The following is a 25,000-nucleotide window of genomic DNA, read 5'->3' as shown; positions in this document are numbered from 1 at the left end:
GACTCACCTTAAAAAGACAGCATCCGTCCCCCACCATTTTCCCCAAACGCAGCACCGGTTTTATGTCACTTCTCTCTGTAGTTACCATCCCCAATGTCCGCTAGATGGCACCACGGTTCAACACAGACACTGCTTAAAAACAGACCACCCCTCCCTGCCATTCTTCCCAGTACGGTTTCAGTGCTACTCTTTCTCACTGGCTTTCCGTATTTGTAGTGCTATTTAATCGCTTTCTGACTCACAGTACGATTTCAGTGTTGCTCTATCTGACTGAATGGTGCTATTTGTTTGCTTTCTGATGTATTGTAAATTAACATAAATTCATCTCACTGTGGTGCTTATTCCATACATAATACCATGTAACACATTATAATTGTCTTGCTTTTCGCTAACATACCCATGCCAATGAAAAAAGACGTAGAATTTGAAGTTCCACTTCAGATTCCACAAGAAAGTCTATTTCAAGGGTGTCTGCAATGCCACAGCAGACAGAATCCAGAGTAGAGGAACTTACAATAAAATGTCAATCAGAAAAATGTTTGTTCTATTTCTATTATTTGGGGAATTCACCGGTTAGATTCCCGGCTAATGCTAGGTACTCCTGCTAGTGTGTGTGTGTGTATGTGTGTGTGTATATATATATATATATATATATATATATATATATATATGTATATATATCTATATATATATATATATATATACATACAGTGGAACCTCGGTTCACTGAACGTCCCGGTTCACGTACAACTCGGTTCACGACCAAAAAGATCGCCAAACTTTTGCCTCGGTTCACAACCACACACTCGGTATACGAACAAGCCAGGTTCCCTTGCCTGCCTGCAAGCTGAGCTGAAAGAGAGAGAGAGAGAGAGAGAAAGGGCGAGCGAGCACGTGCCTGCTAGGGAGGTGGAGGAGGAGATTGCTGCACGTGTTTGCTGAACAAGCCAGTTTCCCTTGCGTCCTCAGTAGAGAGAGAGAGAGAGAGAGAGAGAGAGAAAGGGCGAGCTAGCACGTGCCTGCTGGGAAGGGGGAGGAGGAGATTGCTGCACGTGTTTGCCTGCCTATCTGTAGGATGTAGTGCAAGCGAAAACATCCCCCTCCCCCCACAGGCAGCCTGAGAGAGAAAGAGAGCGGCCATGCTTTTTCATATAAGCAAAGCCGCTCCTTGTTCATTGTTTTCAATAAGACGTGCACTCTCTTTGTGCTCTACAGTATTTCGTGTGCTTTTGCAGTTAACTATGGCTTCTAAGCAAGTGGAGAGTGGTCAGAAGAAAGTTTTGAAGAAAATTGAAATCGAAGTAAAGAAAGAAATTACAAAAGGTGGAAAAAATGTTTACCAGTTTACTCATTTAACAATCGGAGAACCCTCGTGCTTTCAAGCAGCATAATGTAAACAAAGCCAGACTGCCAGTAATGTGGAGGGTCACAAGACGTTCTTTTGGAATGGCTGCATGAGGCTTTCATTCCCACCAGCTAAACAGCTAAAAGCACCAGAAACCCAAGAAATCACAAGAGAGAAAACACCTGAAGGAAAACACTTCATGCCAGAACTCGTTTCATGCAAGGTTAGTTTTCTTGGTGGTTTTGTATTACGGATTTTCAAAAGTAATTTTTTAGTTCATAATGCGATTTGTTGCAATGTTATTTTTCTCTTTTTTCAAATGTTCGCTTTTTTCCTTGTGCTTAAAACTCATGAAAGGTTTTTCAGATGGAGTTTTTCATAGCGCGATTAGGTGCGATGTTACATTTCTCTTTTTCAAATGTTCGCTTTTTTCCTTGTGCTTAAAACTCATTAAAAATTGTTTACATGGAGGACTTCATCGTGTGATTTGTTGCAATGTTACTTTTTGGTTGCTTGCGAGTTGGTTTTTAAATGAAGTTCAGATTTGTGCAATGTTTTTTTCTGCTGTGCTTAAAACTCATGTGAACAACATTGTTTACAGCGATCAGGCTTTAGGTTTAATAGCGCGATCTCCTGCAACCTGACTTGTTTGCTTGTGAGTTGGTTTTTGCAAGCGCTTCGGATTTGTTCCTTTTTTTTCTGCTGTGCTTAAAACTCATTTTAAAAAAAATGCTGCGCGAGCACGTGCTACAGAGAGATTAGAGAGCACTAGCGCGCAAGCGCAGAGAGAGCACGGGCAGCTGACAGGGAAGGGATGGGGGGAGGATAGGTGTGTGTGTGTGTGTGCGCGCTCGCGCTACACAGAGAGAGAGCGCGTGAGCCAGCCTGCTCCTGTAGCTGAGGGAGGGAGGGAGGCAGGCAGGGAGGGAGGGAGGCAGGCAGGCAGGGAGGGAGGGGCTTTGGTGGTGTGTGTGCTACAGAGAGAGAGTGTAGCTGATCAGGGAGCCTGGGTGTTTTGTGTCAGTGTTATTCAATGTTTTTACATTAGTTTACTATTACACTGTGGATTCTATGGTGTAATTAACTATATTTGTGCTTAATCTTTACATATTTTACATATTTACATACAGTTTGTATGGTCTGGAGCGGATTAATTGTATTTACATACAATCCTATGGGAAAACTGCTTCGTTCACAACCAACTCGGTTTACGACCAAAGTTCTGGAGCGAATTATGGTCGTGAACCGAGGTTCCACTGTATGTATATATATATATGTGTATATATATATATATATATATATGTTGAGTTTGTTGTTGACACGGCCAACCACAAGTTCCTTCTTGCCATCCTCTCTGACTTTGGATCATTAGGGCTGCTCTCAGATGGTTTAGGTCCTACATCTTGGGAAGATCATAGAGTGTGTCCTGGTGAGGAGAGTTGTCAAGGGCGAACCAGACATATACAGGTGTACCTCAAGGATCAGTGGTGGGGCTTCTACTTTTCTCTCTGTCAAGGTCGCACCATCTATTATCAGTGTCATACTGATGATAAACAGTTCTGTCTGGAGGACAATAGGGTATCAGCTAGAGTCTCAGCATGTCTTACATATATTTCACCCTGGATGATCACCATCTACAGCAGATCCTGGCAAAAACTGAGCTTCTTAGGATCCTAGCCAACCAGTCAGTTCAACACCCCATTTCTGAACAGCTTGGCTCACTGTCGCTAATACCTGCCAAGCCAGTAGGCAACACCGGGGTGGTGATTGATGAGCAGCTATCTTTTTCGGACCACATTTCTATTGTTTGTCGTTCATTCAGGTTCACGCTATACAACATCCTCAGAACTTATCAGACAGAGTATGCAGAACAACATCTGGTCCAGGCTTTAGTCTTGTTATGTCTGGACTACTGCAACTCGCTTCTGGCAGGACTACCCGCATGTGCTATTTAGCTACTGCAGATGGTTCAGAATGCAGTGGCCCATCTTGAATTTAACCAGCTAAGATGGGCACATGTCACTCCTCTCTTCAGACTCCCTGTAGCAGCAAGCATTAAGTTCAAATCCCTGATATTTGCCTACAGCATAGTCAATGGATCAGCAACTGAGTATATGGAGACACTCGTGAAGACCTATACTCCTTCTCATCCACTCAGGTCTGCCAGTGAACCGCAACTGGTGATGCTGTCTCTGAATGGTATCAAGTCTCAATGCAGACCATTTTTCTGTGTAGCTCCTAGTTGGTTGAATGAGCTACCCACCTCCATCTGTACTGCTGACTCCCTTATCGTATTCACGAAGCAACAGGCTATATATATGCATACTCTCTTCCAGATACTGTGTCAGCTAGCTGTTACACTTTAGGCAACAATATCAAAGCGTGTTTTCACTCAATCACTTCAAGACATGCCCACACTTAAAGTAAATGATGCAAATTGTATTATTCAAACATTGTCCCAAACGTCAGGAGCTAAAAGGGAAAAGAGCCTCACACTATATGTTTCAAGCTACATCTACAATTAAGAAGGTAACATTCAGACATATTAAGAACTTGTGTCTACTATGAACTTACATGGGACAAATATGTGATTACATTAGGCTTCTTTAAAAAAAAGAGAATTTCAACAATTAGTAATTAAACTTTATTCAGGGAAAGGTGAATATGTATGTAAGCACAATACTACAAAACTGCTGGACAAGTTATCAGTCAGGGATGAGTCACGAAAAGAATGAGATGGCGTTACATTATAAATAGCAGGAGCGCCTATAAAAACAACTTTGTTCAGTCGCACACATTTTTTCCCAACAAGTTCAGCAAAAGGCAAGTAGTCATTTTAACGATAGTGAGCCACCTTAAAGAGCAGAGAATCCATCCATAGTGGTGCTTGGCATTGATACTACAATACATGTGTCTGCTGGGCATCTTGCTTTGCAAAAAAAGCAAATACAGTGGAACCTTGGTATACTTCCTTAATTCGTTCCAGACCCTTTGACTTATACCAAACAGGACGTATACCGAACAAATTTTTCCCATAAGAAATAATGGGAAAATGATGAATCCGTTCCCATGAAAAAAAAGTCCTATTGCTATTGGCATATTATACATTGATGGGGTTGTATAAAATAATTTAAACACTGCTTAATACTAAAATACATAAATACAAAAGCAATTAGATGAAATAAATGAAAATTTTACCTCACTTTACTTTTTAATAACATCTTTGTTTTTCACAATCGTAGATACCGTCGTTCTCGGCAAACGGTATGCAACAGCCATGTCCCGGATACACATGCCACCTTCATACTTTTCAACAATCAATTCAAATTTACATGAAAAAAAACACAAAATCACGTTGTGACGATGCAGGTTTGTTGTATGCTCCCATCTGCTGCTGGGGAGCCCTTGAACCCTACACCGTCGGCAATGTGCCTCACTGCTAACCTCATCGGTAAAGCAAGGGGATGGTGAAAAAGTGCAAAGTGCTTTTATTAAAACAATAAACAAAACAAGGTGTTCAAATTAAAGTGCAGTCTCTAAAGTTCCAATAAATAATCCATAAAATCAGAAGTGAAACGTGGAGGTTAAAAACAATAGAAAAAAGTCTTAAAAACAACGAAGTTAAAATACAGCAGGAAGCATTATTTAAAAATAATAATAAAAACAAAAACCAAAACAAACAAGAAAAAGCCCAGTGCCTTTTTACCTACTCGCAGCTGACGTTAACTCTGCCTACTTCAGCTACAGTACCTCCCTCCCTCCCTCCCTCCCTCACTCAACCTCCCGTCCGTTCTTTCTTTCTTTTTACTCCCCTTCTAGCTGACTCGCGCTTCTGTTTATCAAGATAAGCAGCCTCAGGAACAATCATGAATGCGGACGGTCCCTCACAAGTGCACTTTGGTGAGAAACGCCCACATCGCTAATCGCCCTGACAACCTTCAGCCACATAACCACCACGCCCCCTCACCAAGCTGTGAGCGAGGTGATTATTTATTTTAAAGCTGGACTTTGACAGGAGCTGTGGACCCGCTATATCACACACGTGAAAGTTCACAGAGAGTTATAGCGAGGGTTGTTCACTGAATGCTAGCAACTGGCGCACTAACGCTTGTGGGCAGTCGTGGCTTTGTCTCGAGAGAGGTAAACAAGGTTAGCACGCGAGTCGTATTCCAAACAAAGTCGTATACCAAGCTAAATTTTTCGTGTCCAAACAGGACGTATACCAAGTTAGACTTATTCCAAAGCAGACGTATACCAAGGTACCACTGTATGTCTCTGTCTGAGCCAGCAAAACAATGAATGCAAAATTGCTGCTTCAATGCAAGGGCCTTAATTTGTTTACTCAGCTGGAAGATTTCCTTTCTGAGAGACACACTTTCATCAAGCACTAGGTCAACAACTGCTGGACCTAAAGCCGAAGCATAGTCGTGGTACAGGAGGATTTTATCATCCTCCTCCTTATCCTGTGTGTCATTCTCTAACAGTCACTTTCTCCTCTCCCAAACCCCCAGTCTTGAAAGAGAAAAAGTGAAATTGTTCCACTCAAGCAACATAAGTCATCGCTTTCATCAATAGTTGCCGTCCTGACTCATGCCCTGGCTCGTGTAAACAAGTCAAGTCAAGTTGGGTATCATGCACTGGTACAGTGCGTTGCTGCACCCACTACACAATGAAAAAAGTTGGGATCCCGGTTTGCGAAACCCCCAGGCATTCACATGGTCTAGTCCCACTCTCCAGAAATGACCCTCTATCTGCTGCAGCCAGGTGTTATCTGGGCACCCCTTGGCTTGGTCCAGCCACTCGGGTCCCCAACAATGAGGATCTTACGAACTGGATCACCCTTGGGGAAACTTGCCAAATGGCCATAGTGCCGTAACTGACGCTACCTCACAATGCAGGTAATGTGCCTTAATCGGGACTCCATGAGCAAACCGCTCATTAGACGCAAAGTCAAACCAACGGTACCCAAGGAATTTCCGGAGAGACACAGTACCAAAGGAGTCCAGTCTTTATCTCAGGTCACTGGATAGTGTCCATGTCTCGCAACCACATAGCAAGACAGGAAGCACCAGGAGTCTAAAAACTTGGAACTTTGTCCTTTTTACTGACTTCACAGGAAGAGTCACCAGAAACATGAATGTCACTGCAAAGTTAAGTAAACCTCTCAACAAGGTCGACCCTCTCTCAGCAAACAGACACACTGCTGATGGCTGTGTCAAAGGCCTGGATCTTGTTTTTTATCCAGGACATTCGCAAGCCCAAACACACAGACTCCTCACTCAGCCACTCGAGCACCCCGATCAGATCCTCCATTGACTCCACGAAGATCACATCATCTTCAGCAAAGTCAAGATCCGTGAATCTTTCTTCACCAACAGATGCCCCACAGCCACTGGACCCCACCTTGCCCAACACCCAGTCCATACAAGCACTGAACAGAGTAGAAGCAAGAACACACCACTGATGAACTCTAGAATCAACTGGGAAAAACGCAGAAGTCCTGCCTCCAATCTGCACAGCACTCACAGTACCAGTGTACAGGCCGGCCATGATATCCAACAACCTCGAGGGGAAACTCTGCCAATATTCGTGTTAGCGCTCTATGAAAACCCTCAGTGCCAGGATGCGGTCGATGGTAGACTTCTCAGGCGTAAAACCAGACTGTTCCGGTCACTGGTAGGTGAGCAAGTGATCACGGATTCTATTGAAGATGACCCTAGCAAGGACCTTACCCGGCAACGAGAGCAGTGTTATCCCCCTGTAGTTACTGCAATCCAGGCAATCACCTTTCCCTTTCCTGATAGGGACGACAAGTCCCATTTTCCAGTCAGGTGGGATGATGCCAGTCTACCAATTGGAAGAAAAGACTGCTTGCAATGCCAAGAGGACAACCTTACCACCAGCCTGGAGAAGTTCACCCCAGATACCACAGATCCCTGCAGCTTTTTTCCCCCCTCAGATGGTTCACCACCTGCACAATCTCAGTAAGATTGGTTGGTTCACAGTTAATTGGAGGATCAGCCTCAAGAACCGTGGACCCAGAGATATCCAACATCCTAGCCAGAGGATCAGCTTTAAACAACTGCTCAAAGTAGCCAGCCTTGTGGGTCACAACTGCAGTGTCAGCCTCTTTATCTGCCCTCAGAGCCCTTACAGCCGTCCTTCTCAGTTCCCAGTAAAGACCAGAGTTGCCATCGAGCCGTGTGCTGCGACTCCTCTCAATGAAATCCAGGGCGCCCTGCGAGATGAAACACCTCCTTCTGGGAACACTGGTAACACCAACACAACCCTCAGCAACCTTCAGAGTCTTGTCACGGAAGGTCTCTCACATCAGATTAGGATCAGCAGTCATACTGAAAGTTCCTCACACAAACTGCGTGCAAACTCATTAGAAACAGCCTGGTCTTGGACTCTGACCAAGTACAGGCTCATTTTCCTAGTAGGTAGTAACCTACTGGACCTAAGCTGGATCCTACAAGTAACAACAACAAGTCTGTGGTCAGAATTCACAAACTGGGCACTTCTGTAGACCCTACAGTTTTGCAAGAGCCTCCAGCATCTGCCCAGAAGGATGTGATCGATCTCCTTCACTGCACCACCAGTACTGGTGTACCAAGTCCAACGATGCGGTTCAGGGTGGAGGAACCAGGATCATGGGCTAGTGAAAACCCCCTTTTTTTAAACACCGGCTACAAATTCAGGTACAAGAGCTAACTGTAAAGCTCTCTCTCCGGATAATGGCAATTAACTTAGATCAGATTTCCACATTGGACGGAAACGTATGAAAACTAAGTACCTTTTTGTACTTACTGGAAGTTCAACATAAAGGTACACAATGTTCAGTTGCAAAGCTATCTGCACACTGAAAATTATTTTTCTTATACATTCCCGCCACTAAACAAACAGCAGACTGGACAATGGAAGTGACTAAGCTGGCTGAGATTTCATCAGAAGTATGTCAGCACTACCATGTGCATATAGCCTACTGAAAACCCATCTGTTCTAATTGACTGGAAAAAACTTGCTCTGTGATTTAATATTGTTGGTTTATTTACAGCTTTATAGAATATAACTTATGACTGTAAATTTATTAGTTATTACATGAGCTTGGGTCTTAATTTGGGATCCTGAGTTGGTTTGTTCTGTAGTGGGTGCGGAAAACACTGTATCAGTGCATGTTCCCAATCTCACCAAACATCTTTTCACTTGCGTCAATCAACATTTGTTGCCTATCCAACTATACTGTACTTACTGAACAAATAAAGGTTACCGGATTAGGTTTATCTCCTTTTTAAGTCGCTTTGGATAAAAGTGCCTGCCAAACAAATACATGTAAAACAAGAAGTAATTATTTTATCATGAATTACTTGAAAACTATTTTCCATAATATAAGAACACATTTCCTTTTCAATGTCTGCTCACAGCCTTCATAATGGGTGGAGTTATGACAACCTAACAACCCCCCAGTGCAAAAAATGTTTTGCTTATAATCTTATTTTTGAATCAAAAAATAAAAAAATTTAATTTAAAATTATGTTCTTTCATGGCTTGTAATAACCGTCAGATGTGAATTCACATTATATCATTGTTTTTTTCCTAAATGCCGCTTATTTCTCACACATTATATTTTGTGTTGTGATTTTACATAGCTTACAGTGCAAGATTCACACTAAGCGTTTCATTGTACCGGTCAAATCCTGTTCGAGAATACCAAAGTAACAAAATTTTCAGATTAACATACTTGTTGCGGGCCCTGACAAATGTTCATACATCGTGTTTAACAGATCGTTAAACAGACTATAAATGGCCAAAGAAGATGATCACATGATGCAAAAAATACTTAATGCTGCACCTACACTTTGACTACTCTGAAGAACCCTGCAACAGGATAACTCTTTCTTGTTAGACCAAAAGAAAGTGACAGTCCATTTTGAAATTTCCAGTCTCAGCGAAAATATAGGTGCAGCGTCATACTAATAGCCAAATTCTGAGTCCGCGTGGGTAGTTGAGTCAGATACTGTACTTGTTCTGTACTCATACCTCTATTTCTATAAAAATTACATCTAATGTCTCATTTTCAAATAAATAAATTTTTTGTATTTGAAGAAGCAGTTTTTTTTTTTTATTTTAGAATAAAAAGCATATAATACCTTAACAAGTACAATGAAATTTTAAAAGCTATATCTGTAAATAGTTATACAGGTAACCCAGCCACAGGGGAAGGATGCCGGTCCTTCTTCATGCCGGTCCCAAGTCCGGATAAATGGGGGGTGTTATGTCAGGAAGAGCATTTGGTGTAGAATTTTGCCAGTTCAATATGCGGCTCATGATACAAATTTCCATACCGGATCGGTCAAGACCCGGGTTAAAAATGACTGCAAGGTTGAGTTTAGAGAGGAGGTAAGAAAGGCACTGTGTAGCAGTGAAGAGCTGCCAGACAGCTGGGCAACTGCAGAAGAAGTAGTAAGAGTAACAGCAAGAAGGGTACTTGGTGTGACATCCGGACAGAGGAAGGAGGAAAAGGAAACCTGTTGGTGGAATGGGGAAGTACAGGAGAGTATACAGAGGAAGAGGATGGCGAAGAAGAAGATGAAGTGGGATAGTCAGAGAGATGCATAAAGTAGACAAGAGTACAAGGAGATAAGGCAGAAGGTGAAGAAAGAGGTGGCGAAGGCTAAAGAAAAGGTGTATGATGAATTGTATGAGAGGCTGGACACTAAGGAGGGAGAAAAGGACCTGTACCGATTGTGGAGATGTGCAGCAGGTTAGGGTTATAAAGGATAAAGAAGGAAACTTGCTCACAACTGAGTAGGGTGTGTTGAGCAGATGGAAAGAGTACTTTGAGAGGCTGATGAATGAAGAGAATGAGAGAGAGAGAAGGTTGGATGGATGTGGAGATAGTGAATCAAGAAGTGCAACGGATTAGCAAGGAGAGATGGCAGTGGACTTTTTAACCAGATTGTTTAATGGAATCTTGGAAAGTGAGAGGTTGCCTGGGTAGTGGAGAATAAGTGTACTGGTACCAATTTTTAAGAATAAGGGAGATGTGCAGAGCTGTAGTAACTACAGGGGGATAAAATTGATGAGCCACAGCATGAAGTTATGGGAAAGAGTAATGGAAGCTAGGTTAAGAAGGGAGGTGATGATTAGTGAGCAGAAGTATGTTTCACGCCAGGAAAGAGCACCACAGATGTGATATTTGCTCTGAGGGTATTGATAGAGAAGTATAGAGAAGGCCAGGTCTTTGTGGACTTGGAGAAAGCATATGACAGGGTGCCTCGAGAGGAGCTGTGGTACTGTATGAGGAATTCGGGAGTGGCAGAGAAGTATGTAAGAGTTGTACAGGATATGTACGAGGGAAGTGTGACAGTGGTGAGAACTTGAGTAGGAGTGATGGATGTATTCAACTTGATGGTGGGATTACATCAGGGATCAGCGCTGAGCCCTTTCTGATTTGCAATGGTGATGGACAGGTTGACAGACAAGATTAGACAGGAGTCCCTGTGGACAATGATGTTTGCTGATGACAATGTGATCTGTAGCGAGAATAAGGAGTAGGTCGAGGAGACCCTGGAGAGTTAGAGATTTGCTCTAGAGAGTAGAGGAATGAAGGTAAGTAAAAACAAGACAGAATACATGTGTATCACAGGAGGGTCAGAGGAATGGTGAGGATGTAGGGAGTAGAGTTGGTAAAGGTGGATGAGTTTAAATAAATGAGATCAACAATTCAGAGTGATGGGGATTGTTGAAGAGAGGTGAAAAAGAGAGTGCAGGCAAGGTGGAGTGGGTGGGGAAGAGTGGCAGGAATGATTTGTAACAGACAGATATCAGCAAGAGTGAAAGGGAAGGTCTACAGGACAGTAGTTAGACTAGCTTTGTTAAATGGGCTGGAGAAAATAGCACTGACCAGAAAGGAGGAGACAGCTGTAGGTGGCAGAGTTAAACATGTTCAGATTTGCATTGGGTGTGACAAGGATGGACAGGATTATAAATAAGTACATTAGAGGGTCATCTCAGGTTGGACGGTTGGCAGACAAAGTCAGAGAGGCGAGATTGTGTTGAACGATATGGAAGATGATGATCTGCTGTGGCAACCACTAACAACAGCAGCCAAAAGAAGAAGATGATCTGTAAATAATTATACAGGTATTGTCAAATTTGGGTCACAGTGTTGCAGTACAGACAGGTAGTTGAGTCCGGGTTTCCAAGCAAAATACAGATACTCTATCTTTATATAGAGAAGGCTTGTAGTCTCAAGACTTCAGTCAAAATAGTATCTATTACTTCAGCACTCAAAATATGAGCCAGGACATGGGCAATTGTCCTGCTTTAACTTCCATCATCAGATAAGAACACCACAAGTGGCTCAGAATCACCACTGTGGTAGACCAGGTCAAAGTCTGGTGTAAAATGTTCCAACATTATGTTGACTCACTGGTGACCCCAGTTACAATAGCATACGTATTTTCATCATATTCTTTATAACGAAATTTCCATTATAACAAAATATTTTTACGGTTGCCTGAATTTCATTACAAAGGGATTCCACCATCTGTAAAAACATGGGGAGAACATTTAAAACTTATACAGACTCTGGTGCTGGGAGACAGCAGTGATAACTCTGTGCTACCTGCAGAAGCCAGGAAAAAAAGAGTTCCAGCTTGAGGGCAAAGGTGCAGACCACTGACAGCACTTGTAGAGCCTGTAAATTATCACCTTGTGTGGAGGTTTTAGCCGTGTCTTGCATGACAGATTACTAGTATAGTTTGCATGTCTATCAGAAAAATGCAGACTGAGATCGTGGTTCTGAGGAGTAGCTGCTGATGAGGAGCCAGGGGTAAAAGGGATACGTGGGCTGCCTCTGACCCTGAGTCAACGTAGTGAGGCAGGTGCATGTGTCAGAACATGGTGGAAGTAATGAAATATGTTTCTGTATAGTGAAAGAATGCAAGCGCTCATAAGTGAGACTTTTTTTAGTTATTATTGCCTAACTATCTATGGAACAGAAACAGCAACTCACATCAGGACATTAACATTCAGTGTCAATAGCAGCACTTGCTGAGGACTTTCCAAGGTTAAGTCCACGTCACTGGCCCTTTTAAAAATGGCTGAATGTCAAAACCAATAAAGGGAGAGGCAAATACTTTTTCACAGCAGTGTACTAATAAACTGCTTACTTTTGGGCTGATGCAGGAGAGATGACATTGAAAAAAATCACCTAGGATTATTTTATTTATTCTAATTGAGATTAACATCAACTATTGGCACAACCTTACTTTTGATCAGGGATGTCAAAAACCTTTGCACACAACTGTAATACTGCACTAAACCTAATCTGAATTTCAAAAAGTGATAATAGAAGAAAACATACCAGTCTGCTAGGTGTTGTGATCCATTTGGCTCTTCCAAGATACTGGAGACCAATCCAAATAAATCAGGCCCATTTCCAGAATAAGAGAGGTTGACTGGATTTCTATAGCATATGCAGATAAAAGAATTTCATTAAATTAAGACAGAAACTAACAAGTAGCCTAAAATACTAAAATTATAAATAGAAATACAAAATAGAAATATAAAAGACAAAAGAGAAATCCTTTTTGGAAAAAAAAAAATACACATAAAAAACGGCCACTTACAGAGAGGGCTTGATTAACAGACTGGTATACAGTTAGGCTGAGAATGAATACTAAATTTAATTATTTTTGGCAAAAATTAACTTTTTTTTCATATAAATATTGTTGATTCCAAGATCTCATTAAAGATGAAAATGTTTGCCACCTCTTAACATACTACAAAGTCTAAATACATTTTTTAAAAATGTAACACGTTAAATTCACAGGGATGCAAACAGGGGGAAACTAGGGTTATAACAGGACAGAAAACATCTCTTAGGGGCACAAAATAGACTTGGCAAGAGAGCCTGTTCAATTTTGACAGTTTCAGCAGTATTGAGAAATGAAACATGCTTTAATATTGCACTACTGGTAACACTGCCAAGAGCTTTAGAGGGATAAAAAAGAACAATACAGTGTCAAACATTCAAGCTGAAATATAAACTAAAAATGAGAAATATACAGCAAATAAACTGTTTCACTGAGAAGACTCCCCTAGGATCTATAGAACACACCCAAAGAGTAAGAAGCAAGACATATACAAATCCAAAACAGCTACAAAGCAAAAAAAGAACAACAAAAAAAAAAAACAGAAGTCATAGTTTTTTTATGGACAGGTTAACAGAAAGTATCAAAATGGAAATATACTATTGAAGTACATCACATACTAAAAACACAACGGTTCAGTCGTACAACAGATTTTTTTTATTTAGGTTGACTGGCAATTCCAAATGAAACTACTGTGAGTTTTGGTGTGGGTTTAAAAGCATTCTGTGACAGACTGGCTCCATATCCAGGGCTGTTTCATTCTGAGTGGGCCCCCTCCATCTTACACATGCCCTTCATGGCATCTACTGGATCCATAGGATGATTCAAACTTCTCTCGCTACTCCTCATATGCTCAGGGAGGTTGAAGCACCCATGGAGCACCAACTACTCAGTACACCACAAGGCTATACTGACCGCCTCATCGTGCGCCACCTCAAGCACTGAAATTTGGCCATCTCACTCACGTTTTTTTTTTTTTTTTTCCTTCTTGATTTTTCTTTGTTCTTCCCCTTTTCTGCCATGCAGGCTCCTTTTATATTGGTTGATTGGGTGCATATATGACCCTGCACCCACTCCAAGATGTGACTCAGGCACCTGACTGATTTGCTCACATTTACATGTGAGTAAGCAATCAGCCAAGCATTCCCAATCAATCCTGGAGCAGCATGTGCTCACACACACTCAAACCCGCCAGCTCCAGGGCACATTTATGTAAAATTGCACTTCACCACGGATCTCTTATCACAACCCCTTAGGGTATTAGGGGTTAAATATTCCTCTTCATATGTAATCATAAATAAAAGTCTCAAAAGGTCACAAATCTGATAGTGATTTTCTGATAATCCTGGTTTGAAAATTGCAATGTTATATAAAATACTTTGTGCAAATGAAAACATTCTAAATTATCTTTATTTCAAAAATTCATGTGGCAACTATATTATTTAGTACTGATTCTAAATAGTTTTTAAGCAGTATTTATTTTTGCTGACGAAAGGAGATATCAGTGAATACATTTTTGCACATACAAAGATAAATCAGTAAATCAATAATTATATTCTTTATAAACCCTAAGTAGCTTATTCCCAAAACAGTTCATTCCTTGTGTTCACTGACAAATCCAGGGTGTATCTATACAAGACTAGCACAATTCTGAATAATAAGCCCCAGTAAAGTTAAATAAATACAGTGGAACCTTGGTTTGTGAGCATAATTCGTTCCGGAAACGTGCTTGCAATCCAAAGCACTCGTATATCAAAGTGAATTTCCCCATAAGAAATAATGGAAACTCAGATGATTCGTCCCACAACCTAAAACTATTCATATAAAAATGATTAATACAAAATATAAAGTAAAATACACAATACAAATTAACCTGCTCTTTACCTTTAAAAACAATCATGGCTGGTGTGAGTTTCTAAACTCATGTGGGATTCCACCCAACGGGACAACACGCGGAAAAGCGTCCCAAAGCAATCGCAGTCTCCCAGCGCTGTAGCAGTTCGCCGTATAAGCGCATCCAAAAAGATCGCAGACATGCTATAAGCGCCTGTCGTCAATGGGTCATACAAGGAACGTTATAAAGATCCCGCTACAATAAATAACAGCGCTGTTGCTGTTTCAAGCTGAATAAAGCTGGTGTTAAAATACTGAGACTCAGCTTCATGTTTTGGGGAGCAAGATCGGGACTCGCACTTCACAGCGCCCACACACACAGTCACAATGCTGTAGTAAACAGTATACGCTCGTACGGATGTTGACTATATGAGTAAGGCACACAGACTCAGATGGAGAATAGGAGACGATTGCCAGAGAGAGAAAGAGAGACGGGCGAGCGAGCGAGATAAGGAGAGAGAGAGAGAGAGAGACGCGCTGGGTGAGCGAGCGAGATAAGGAGAGAGAGAGAGAGAGAGAGAGAGAGAGATGCTGGGCGAGTAAGCGAGAGATAAGGAGAGAGACGCGCTGGGCGAGCGAGATAAGGAGAGAGAGATGCGCTGGGTGAGCGAGATAAGGAGAGAGAAAGAAGAACCATCACCTCAGTTGTGATCACATGACGCTCAGCAGACAAAGTGTATCCATACTACTCGTATTGCAAGACATCGCTCGTTTATCAAGTCAAAATTTATTAAAAATTTTTGCTTGTCTTGCAAAACACTCGTAAACCAAGTTACTTGTAAACCGAGGTTCCACTGTAACTACATTTTTGCATTTCAGTAAGAAAGGGTGTACGCAATTAGGAGGAATCCATTGTCTTTGTCCTTTCTTGTTACAGTCTCTGTGATATCAGTTATACATTTTTTTTTTTAAATTTGTCTAGACTTTCAGTAGTTCATCGACCCAATGTCGTACTTCTGTCTTAACCAAATTCTCAACCTAAATAATGAGAAAACAGAAATTTTAGTTATTTCAAAAAATGGATATAGTGAGGTTATTAAAAATTAACTTGATCCATCAGGCTTAAATGTAAAGACTTAGGTAAATAATTCAGGGGTAATTGTTGACTCTGACCTGAACTTTAAATCAAATATTAATCAGATTACCAGAACAACATCTTTTCACTTAAGGAATATAGCAAAAGTCAGATCCCCTATAACTTTGCAAGATGCTGAAAAGTTAGTTCATACCAAGGTTATTATAGTTTTGCCTTTTTTATATTAGTTTTTATTTCTATATTTTTTCTGACCTTACTTGGAAATTCAGTTTAGTTTTAGTGTTCCTTTATCGTGCACTTTACTTTTAATTTAGTTTTTATTTTACAAAGACATATATATATATATATATATATATATATATATATATATATATATATATATATATTAGTTTCAGTAATTATGGTACAGTTATCAAGATGTTATGGAGTTTAGCTTTTGTGTCACAATGAGACAGAACCGTACACTTAACGGGTTTGGATATAATATGAGTTTAATGTTAGTGGAAGCTTACTACACTACATTACACAATTTACTATGTGGTTTTGATTTCGTCTGATAAAAACAAGCGTAATCAAAAACAGGTACTGAATATTAACAATTTAACACAATTTTATCATTTTAAAATATTTTCTATGTTATTTGTGCTGAAAAAATCTGTGCTGACTTTTTTTCTTTTCCTTTTATTGCCCAGAATGGGCCAATTTGTAATGAAATTTAGGTGATTTAAGGTGCAAGGGTTTTTTTTTACTCTAAAGGTCTACAACCCACAACATATCTCGCTCCACGACAATGTGCTTATAATAAAATCTTTCAATATTGCATTAAAAAATCTCAAATACTGGACTTTGTTATTTTCTACTAGCCATATTGATCTCTGATTCTCTCTCAGGGACAAACAATTTACAGACAGAAGTATGCCACCCGCAGGCCTGAAAAGATCAAAAATCAGAAAACAGAATCTACTGTGTTCTGACAGGTGTGATCATGAAAATCACAGGGGCTTAGGAAGAACAGGGCTCTTCGGCTTGAATCAGTGTGCAGACCCCACCTAGTTTTACTGAGGGAAACAAAGAAAAACAAGCATGTAGTGTCAAGGTTAGGGGCAGTGGGACTTGAATAGCCCATGCATAAGAACAGTAAACCCATAATGAGCAGAGCAAGAGAAGGTAATGGGAGTATGGACAGGCACAAAATGACAGCATCTGAGATTAAGAACAATATATACATTATTTAAACCTATTTATCCAGAGCAGAATCGCAGGAAACCTGGAGCCTACTCGAGTATGTTTTGGATGCGAGGCAGGAAAAAACCCTGGTATGCAATATGTATGATATGGCTGATGTGAAGAACAAAAAGAATGATGATAAATAAAGTATGTATCTATCTATCTATCTATTTAAAAACATAATTCTGCTATTGGATTATTTTCAGAATATCTGTTGTTAAGAATGATAAATATTAACTAAAAAAGATAAATTAATAAATATAGCGTAAATACAAAAACACACTAGCATGTTTAGCTTTTCATTACTTGGCAGACTCTCTTCACCTACCTACATGCAGTTCATTATAGATATTGCCAACTCAGGAATATTACAAAGTTTGTATCTCTTCGTTGTTAAACAACATTTTTAAAGCAAAAGTGACTGGTCAACAATATGCTGATCTTGTATGATGACCTTGTCAGTCTCTTGATCAGTGCCGTTTTCAAAAATCGGGAGTGGTTTCTCCTAGACCTTCTCGGCTACCCATGCCATTCAGAATTGACTTTAAAATGCTAATGGTTTACAAACCTTAAATCTTGCCCTGTCCTTTATTTTGGAATGCCTGTCACTTTACATTCCAAGTCATAACCTTAGATATTCAAATGAATGTCCGCTTATAATTCCAAGAGCAAAACTTAAAAGAAGTGGTGAGACTGCCTTATGCTGTTATGCACCTTAAATCTGGAATTGTTTACTAATAGAAATTCGGCAGGCTAATATGGTGGACTATTTTTAATAAACTGCTACATTTTAGTGTATCCCTGTGAAGCTACATACATAAATGTTTTTTTTTTTAGTCTGCCGGGGCACTTGGTATGCATGCATGGCACACTGACTCCTTTAAATAAAATCAAAAAAACAAAACACATGAAAGTGTAAGAGTAAAAAAGTATTCATGGTAAAAATAAGTCCTTCAGTGAACTCTAATTCTGATTTAGATGTAACCTTCCACAATAGGGCTTGCTTGCTCCAGCATAGATTTACTGCAAAATGAACAGTTTCTTAGTACACAGTATTATAGAAAATATTCTGTATCAATCTGAATGGATTATTGTGTTCAAGTCATTCCAGTATTAGGATAGACCTTTGAAGTGGGATGCAAAAGCATACAGATCCAGTTCACTATCCTCACAGTCATTCCCAGTTAAAGTCAGAGTTGTTTTTCTTCCTTTTAAGAAAATACAAAATACAAAAAGAAATACAAAAGCTTAAGAAGCTAAGTCACCTTTAATTTTATTACTATTTTTGTAAAGCCTATAAACTATGATAAAAACAAAGGTCTGCTTAAAATTCTCAAAATAAATGAAAATAAAGCAGGGGCATTAAACAGAGTCATCCTGAAATATTAAAGGGGCTTCTTTAATCACAGCATTTAAATCAAGGCTGAAGACTCATTAACACATAAAAGCATACTAATTAGTAATGTTGGTAAAGTGGTTCCTATTGCTTTTTAATAAACTATGGCAATTGCCATTATTAGCTGTCATTAAGACTTATGCCAATTTATTTTTCTTCTTAGTCTCCCACGGTGGCACCTGTAGTCGCTGCTATTTTGATAAATTTAGCAGTCCTGTTCTGGAATTACACTTCAGACAATTGTGTGCTATCATTAATATGAAATCTCAATTGTATTTCCTCAGTATCAACCACATTTGCTTATAAAACAGTTCACTGCAGAAAGCACTGAATGATTCATTTGCCATTAATAAATATATATTTTCCACAATTAATTTACATAAGTGATAATTGAAGCCAAACAGTACTAAACAAAATGTATCAGGATCTGTAAGTTTACCATTTAACCTGATCATGTCAAGATACCACATTTTATTTACCTTTGTCCACCAGCTTCAGAAAATCCTAAATTAGGGCTAACATCATCTGTGAATTCGGACCAACGGTGGTAGAGGAAAGTTGGATCCAGGGATGATGTACTATTCATTCCATTAAGTGAAAGTGGAGACAACATCTGAGGGTCCAGTTTTTCTTCATTTAGGTTTACCTAAAAGATAGAAATTTAAAGTTAAGAGACATCAGGGATACTGTTCCTCCACATCTTAAGCACATTTTGAAACTTACTACTACCTACTGCTTTTGCAGCAATTTAAGATGTATATTTAAATATTATTAGACAATAACCTGTTTACTTTTGTATGAAGCTACTGTTAAAATATTACATAATTTTACTAGCAAAACATTACTTGAAGTAACATTTGTTGGAATATACTAACTAAAATAAAAATAAACCTGGGATAACTGAAAAACAACTTGTATGCAATTTAACATAGAAAATACAAGCTGATCCATTTCATACACATCTTAAAAGCAAATTTCACAAAGACAAATTAATTGACCAGGGTTCAAACAGTGTCCTGAAGTCATAAATAGCAGCAGTAACCACAGTACTACAGTTCCATCCAGTTGAATGGAACTTTCATTTTTCATAATGGAATGTGGAAATATTACATTTGACCTGAGAATAAAAAATCACTGCATATAATGTAACAGTTTTTTAATTGGAAACAGGTCACTGGACAAGAGTAGTCATTATAATGACTACCATTTTTATTCACATAACAGCAAATTACATAAAAATTGACAAAATTAGTTTAACAACATTAACATGCAAAACAAACTGAAAAAGGCACTTCCCTTCATTAAATAATATTTAACAAAGCAGTTTACCTAGACTTTATAACATCCAGTTTTATATTCAAAGGAATCACCTTTTCCAGCTAGTTCCTGGTCTGTTTTGGAGCCTGTGATTCCCAGGATAATGTGAGAAGACATGCGAGCAACACATGTAACACAATGCAAGTACACCCAATTGCTGCCTGCTGATCAGCCCCCTTCCAATCCGACAGGCTGCTGTGAGGATGGTGCCTGAATGCAGCAATATCAGCTGTGGAAGTATTTGAGACTTGGAGAAAGCATGGATGTTGGTGAAGTGAAAACCATTCTGTGGTCTGAGGTGAGATGTACTTGGATTGACTGTGTAGGTGATTAAGAGTATGCAACCAGTGGTGGACATTTGAAAAACCACCAAAGGTTCTCACTATACTCAAATCTTCCTAAAGCAGGGGAAGCCTTATTAAAAAAATATTCTGCATATTTTAACAATCCCTTTGTTTTTTGGCTTAATCTTGCAGTAATGAACATGTCTAACACATTATACGGTAATAGTAGACCTTTGTGCATGAAAATGTAAAAATTAAAGTAGATAAAAATGTTACACCCAAGTATAAATATTCCCAAAACACACTAAACTACAGTAACAGAGTATGTCTACAACACTAATCCTTAGGGAGAGGATACTAAACAATATGCAGTGATTTCTTCTCTCAGATGTGTTAGAAGTAGCTGTAATTTCCTTAGGAATAAATTGAAGACTGTTTCTGGCGTCAGAAATTTCAGATCTGTTTCTATATTCAGAATATACTGTATACTGTTGTCTTTCTGTTTACTAGGGAAAAAAATCAGTGATTTAAAAAGATGCATAAACAGGTAATTTATATATTTTTGGGAATTTATTTAAACTAAATGTTACTAATTATATACAGCATTATATCAGTGAACGCGGTGCTGGGTGATATTGACAAAATTATGTCTCATAAAATTTACCCAATATATCACAATATTAAGACATTTATCAATATTTAAATATATTAATAAAGGCAATACTGTGCACCGGTACTGCAAACTTTACACAATACTTTCCAGAAAGAGAATTTGCTTTTATTTACCTTATGTATTATAAACTATTCTTTTAAAACAATCTTAATATATTTACAGACACTGTAATAAAACCATTCACTAAATATTATAATTTACTTACTGAACATTACTTAAAATATTTTAAATGTGCATAACTGCACAAAAAGCAAAAAAAAAAACATGACCAAAAACTACTCACTCAAACAGACAGATACTTAAGGCTCTACTCGTAATGCAGACACGGAGATAATGTGGTTTTAATACTAGGTATTCTGTCACAGGTTGTAGGACACAAACACAAGCTTATCTACACTCTCAGGTTTGAGTGATGTTCTTGGCCAAGTAACAATGTTTCTGCCTGTGCTAAATGCACTTTCAGATGTGGCAATAGCTTGCAACTCATGTGCGGGGCTGGAGAGGGGGAGCTCCTTAGAGCAACGATGGGGAGTAGTAGTGGCCCTGTCGTGCAGCGGCTCCCTTACAAATGCTGACGGACTGGCTTAGGGAGACATGATTGAGGTTCAGAGGGGAGTCATACGGATGCCAAAAGACTGGCAGTAGGACCTCGAACCTGAGATAAGTGGGTAATTGAACCTGTCAGTGGGCCAGATTTAAGGAGGAGGAATTGGGGCTTGTGACTGTTTTAACGGAGAACTCTGCCTGGGATTTTAACCTCATTTTAATGGACATTATTTACTTGAACATTAACCTCCACTTTTTTTTATTTATTGTGGATCTGTTTTTACAAAGCACTCCTGCACATTTTAATACAAGCACTCTGCACGTATGCACTAATCCCTTTGCTCGCTGTGCTTGTCCTCATTTGCCTGATGAATCTTGGTTTATGACTATCAATGGTTCCGGGTTCAAGAGGCTCCCCAATCCAACAGTGAGAGTGAAGCAGACTCGGACCATCAAAGACACACTCAAAGTAAATTGGTTCTATTGGTTTTCCACCACTGTAGAGGATCACACTCACTGGCTGCACTAGTCATCAGCAGCTTGGCAGCTCTTTTTTGTGCAGAGGCTGTGTTTTTGGAAAGAAATATCTAATTGCTTTCAACTTAAAAATCATTAACTCCCTAAAGTATGAGGTTTGTAAGCACTTGTTTATTAGGTGACAGTTCTTATTAATATAGTGTTTATGCAGCCTATGGTACAGATGTGTGGATTGACCAGATTCATTCTGCCTGCAAAATGACCAACTGAGTGGACTTTTTGCCTGGATTCTTCATATGTTTGAGGAGCGCTGCTTTGGTGAAGTATTTGTGATTTGGCACTATATACCTGGGGTCTAGTGTTTTGAGTAAGTTTTTGAATCTTTGTTTTTACACAATATAAATGGGACGGATTTCCTTAGCAATATTCTCTGTGAATGTTTTTTTGTCATACAAGCATCGATGGCAAATTAATTAGTGGTCGTAAATGGTCTTTAAGTTCACTTCACTTTTGTGCCATGCTTTATGTCCAAAGAAGCTGAGGCTCATCTTTTCATACACTTAATATATGTACTAGTATGGCTGCTCTTGAGGTGTGTGAAAAGGTTGCTTGTGTTTCAACCCTTTGTATCAATGTGATGGTTGCAAAGTTTACATGATACATTAATTTGGTCAGTTACAGCAATTTACAAATTCTTTTCTCTGTTAGAGTGTATTTTTCCCCTTCTTGTTTTGCAAGAATACACCCAAAAGAACATGTTGCAAGCTGCTGAGTTTGCATTGCGCACATATAGTAAAAAAGTCAGATTATTATTGTTATTAAAATTATTTAAAGAGCTAGCCTATCTAACTTAATGCAGTTGTGTTACTTCTCTGGGTCAGGCAGCTTAAACTGCAGTATTTTATTATTAGAATCATGATTCACGCATAAGTATAATGGTTGTAAACTGTCAGTACATATTGTTAAAACTAAAAATCCTTATGGATTATGTGAAATCAATACCAGTATAGGCAATATACCGCATAGCAAGTGAAGGGGCCAATTTCATAGCTTGCTCCAGAATATAATTAGTGATGAAATACAGAAAAAAATAGCCTAAAACCAGTCAAAGCAGTCGAGTCCAATTCAGATTTAACAGATTATATATGTGTTCAAATGACAAAATATCTTCCAGCAGAGAGTGTTGCAACAGGCAAGACACTTTAAGAGAAAGGGCAGTCACCATGGTACCCAAAAAATTAAGCAAACAATAATCAACATAAACCGAAGAATTGTAACTGTATTAAATGCAGTTGCTGTCACTGGTTATGTGGTAAAGAAAATGATTTAGCTAAGTGCTTCCCCTCATATTCTATTACATAAGGTATTGATTAAACAATATTTTTGCTTACATTTTTAAAAAGATTTTTACATTTACATTTTAATTTTACATTAATGAACAATGTAAGATTTATCAGGTCTATGTTTAACTTGCTTATAGGTTGTAATACTTAAACATTACTTTTTTTATTTTTGTAAGCCAATGACAGAATTCATGTATTTACCTGTTGCTTGTACTGGCAAAATGGGGGACCTGAATCAGACATCTTCTATCTGGCACAACAGGATGAACCCAAGTCAAGATTTGTACCATTGCAGTATGAATTCTGACCTGATTTCTTTAAAACACAGTGAGCCTGGAAGATAAAAAAAAAATACTACAAAATGTAAGCTAAAATAATTTTGAATTAGGATAGGAGACTGTACAGAACAGCACTGGATCTTATAGTTTACAGAGAAATCAGCTGGCTATATAACTAGTGTTAACAATGCACAATAAATATTGAGATGCATGTGGATTTAGGCCTCTTTAACACAAAACACAAAAACAGCTTTGTTACAATATTCTGACATTAAACATCTACATGTATTCAACTACAAATCTTTTACCATGTTAAAAGTGAAAGAAACAAAAGTAATGACTTAAATAAATACACCCACAAAAAAAATGTATGTATTACAAAATATCACAGAAATATAGCCAGGATTCATAATTAAAGACAAGTGGCTTGAGAACTTTGAAATAGTTGTTTTAAAAATGGGAATTCATTTTCTTACATATATACATAACACACATACAAAAAAACCCCCAAATGTTTATTTAGTTATGACTAAGACATATTTCTGAGGTGTTTCTGTTGAACTATAATTGAAAAGGCTACACAAAAGCTATTCATTTCTGGACTGAATTGGGGCAAGCAACATAGCATTTACATCAAACATTTTTTGCAAGATATGTAATAAAACATTATCAAATATTGGGGTGTTTTTTCACTCAAAAGTCTTAATGAATCATGGTATTTGTTTCTTCATAAAAATACTTGTATGCAACATAATGAACTTAAGTGTTATTTTTAAAAACTGATTAACATGCTTCTGATGGGCTGTTGGGGAAATGATTACCATTGTTCTAATGCATATTTATAGTACTGATGCCTTGTTTGAACAAGCTTTACCAATGTTATGCAACTGATGCTGTTACAGCAATATTTATCTTTGCGTATTTTTAATTTAGGTAGTGAAGTTGCACAATGGTCATGGGTGACAAACTGCCACTCGAGTAACAAAAGCTTGAGCAGATCCCATTGGAAACCTGGTTCTCCCCTTAATTTATTTATTTTTTTTTAAATATAACAAGGCTAAATGCTCCCATAACTGAAAAAAGCTACTTCGTACAACTTACCTCATATGCCAGGTTGCAAACATGCCAACTGGACAGAGAGCTCACAATAATTTATCCAGCACAGTGAAAACGTCTCCTCACGTAGAGTCACAATCTGAATAAACAATGGACACCAAATTAGAGGCAGTAAGTAATGTGGATGGCACAAAAACTGATATTTCAGTACCAATTCAGAACCAAAAGTTCCAAAAATGTAATGGTACCAGGTTTTTAACAGTATTGGTAGTACTGAGAAAGTTGAGCGTGACTGTAAGTAGATAAAATTACTCTGGAAGGCACAATTATACATTATAAAAACTGAGCAAAAACTACATATAAAAATGTCTCACTGTGGTGATGCTACAGCACCACACTGCCACGTGTCGAGAAGAAAAACAGGAGAGATTATTCTTCTAAATGCGTTTGTGTTTGTATAACAGAATTT

At 38.7% G+C, this 25,000-nt stretch overlaps 1 protein-coding gene across 4 annotated transcripts in view; it reads right to left on the bottom strand.

The window, feature by feature from the left end:
• Positions 1 to 25,000, bottom strand: part of LOC120529457 (meiosis-specific coiled-coil domain-containing protein MEIOC-like) — a 150,303-nt gene that overhangs the window by 85,313 nt on the left and 39,990 nt on the right. For all 4 annotated transcript variants that reach the window (XM_039753269.1, XM_039753270.1, XM_039753268.1 and 1 more), the window contains 4 exons: positions 24,577 to 24,670; positions 23,399 to 23,530; positions 19,037 to 19,203; positions 12,717 to 12,818 (listed from right to left, as the gene is read on the bottom strand). In XM_039753269.1, the coding sequence (XP_039609203.1) occupies positions 12,717 to 12,818; positions 19,037 to 19,203; positions 23,399 to 23,440 (311 nt within the window). In that variant the 5' untranslated portion in view covers positions 23,441 to 23,530; positions 24,577 to 24,670. The remainder of the gene's footprint in view (positions 1 to 12,716; positions 12,819 to 19,036; positions 19,204 to 23,398; positions 23,531 to 24,576; positions 24,671 to 25,000) is intronic.

The sequence above is a fragment of the Polypterus senegalus genome, chromosome 5, assembly GCF_016835505.1.
Source record: "Polypterus senegalus isolate Bchr_013 chromosome 5, ASM1683550v1, whole genome shotgun sequence".
NCBI classification, from domain to species: Eukaryota; Metazoa; Chordata; class Cladistia; order Polypteriformes; family Polypteridae; genus Polypterus; species Polypterus senegalus.
The sequence above is the reverse complement of the archived record's forward strand: the minus strand, read 5'-3'. Positions and strand labels throughout refer to the sequence as shown.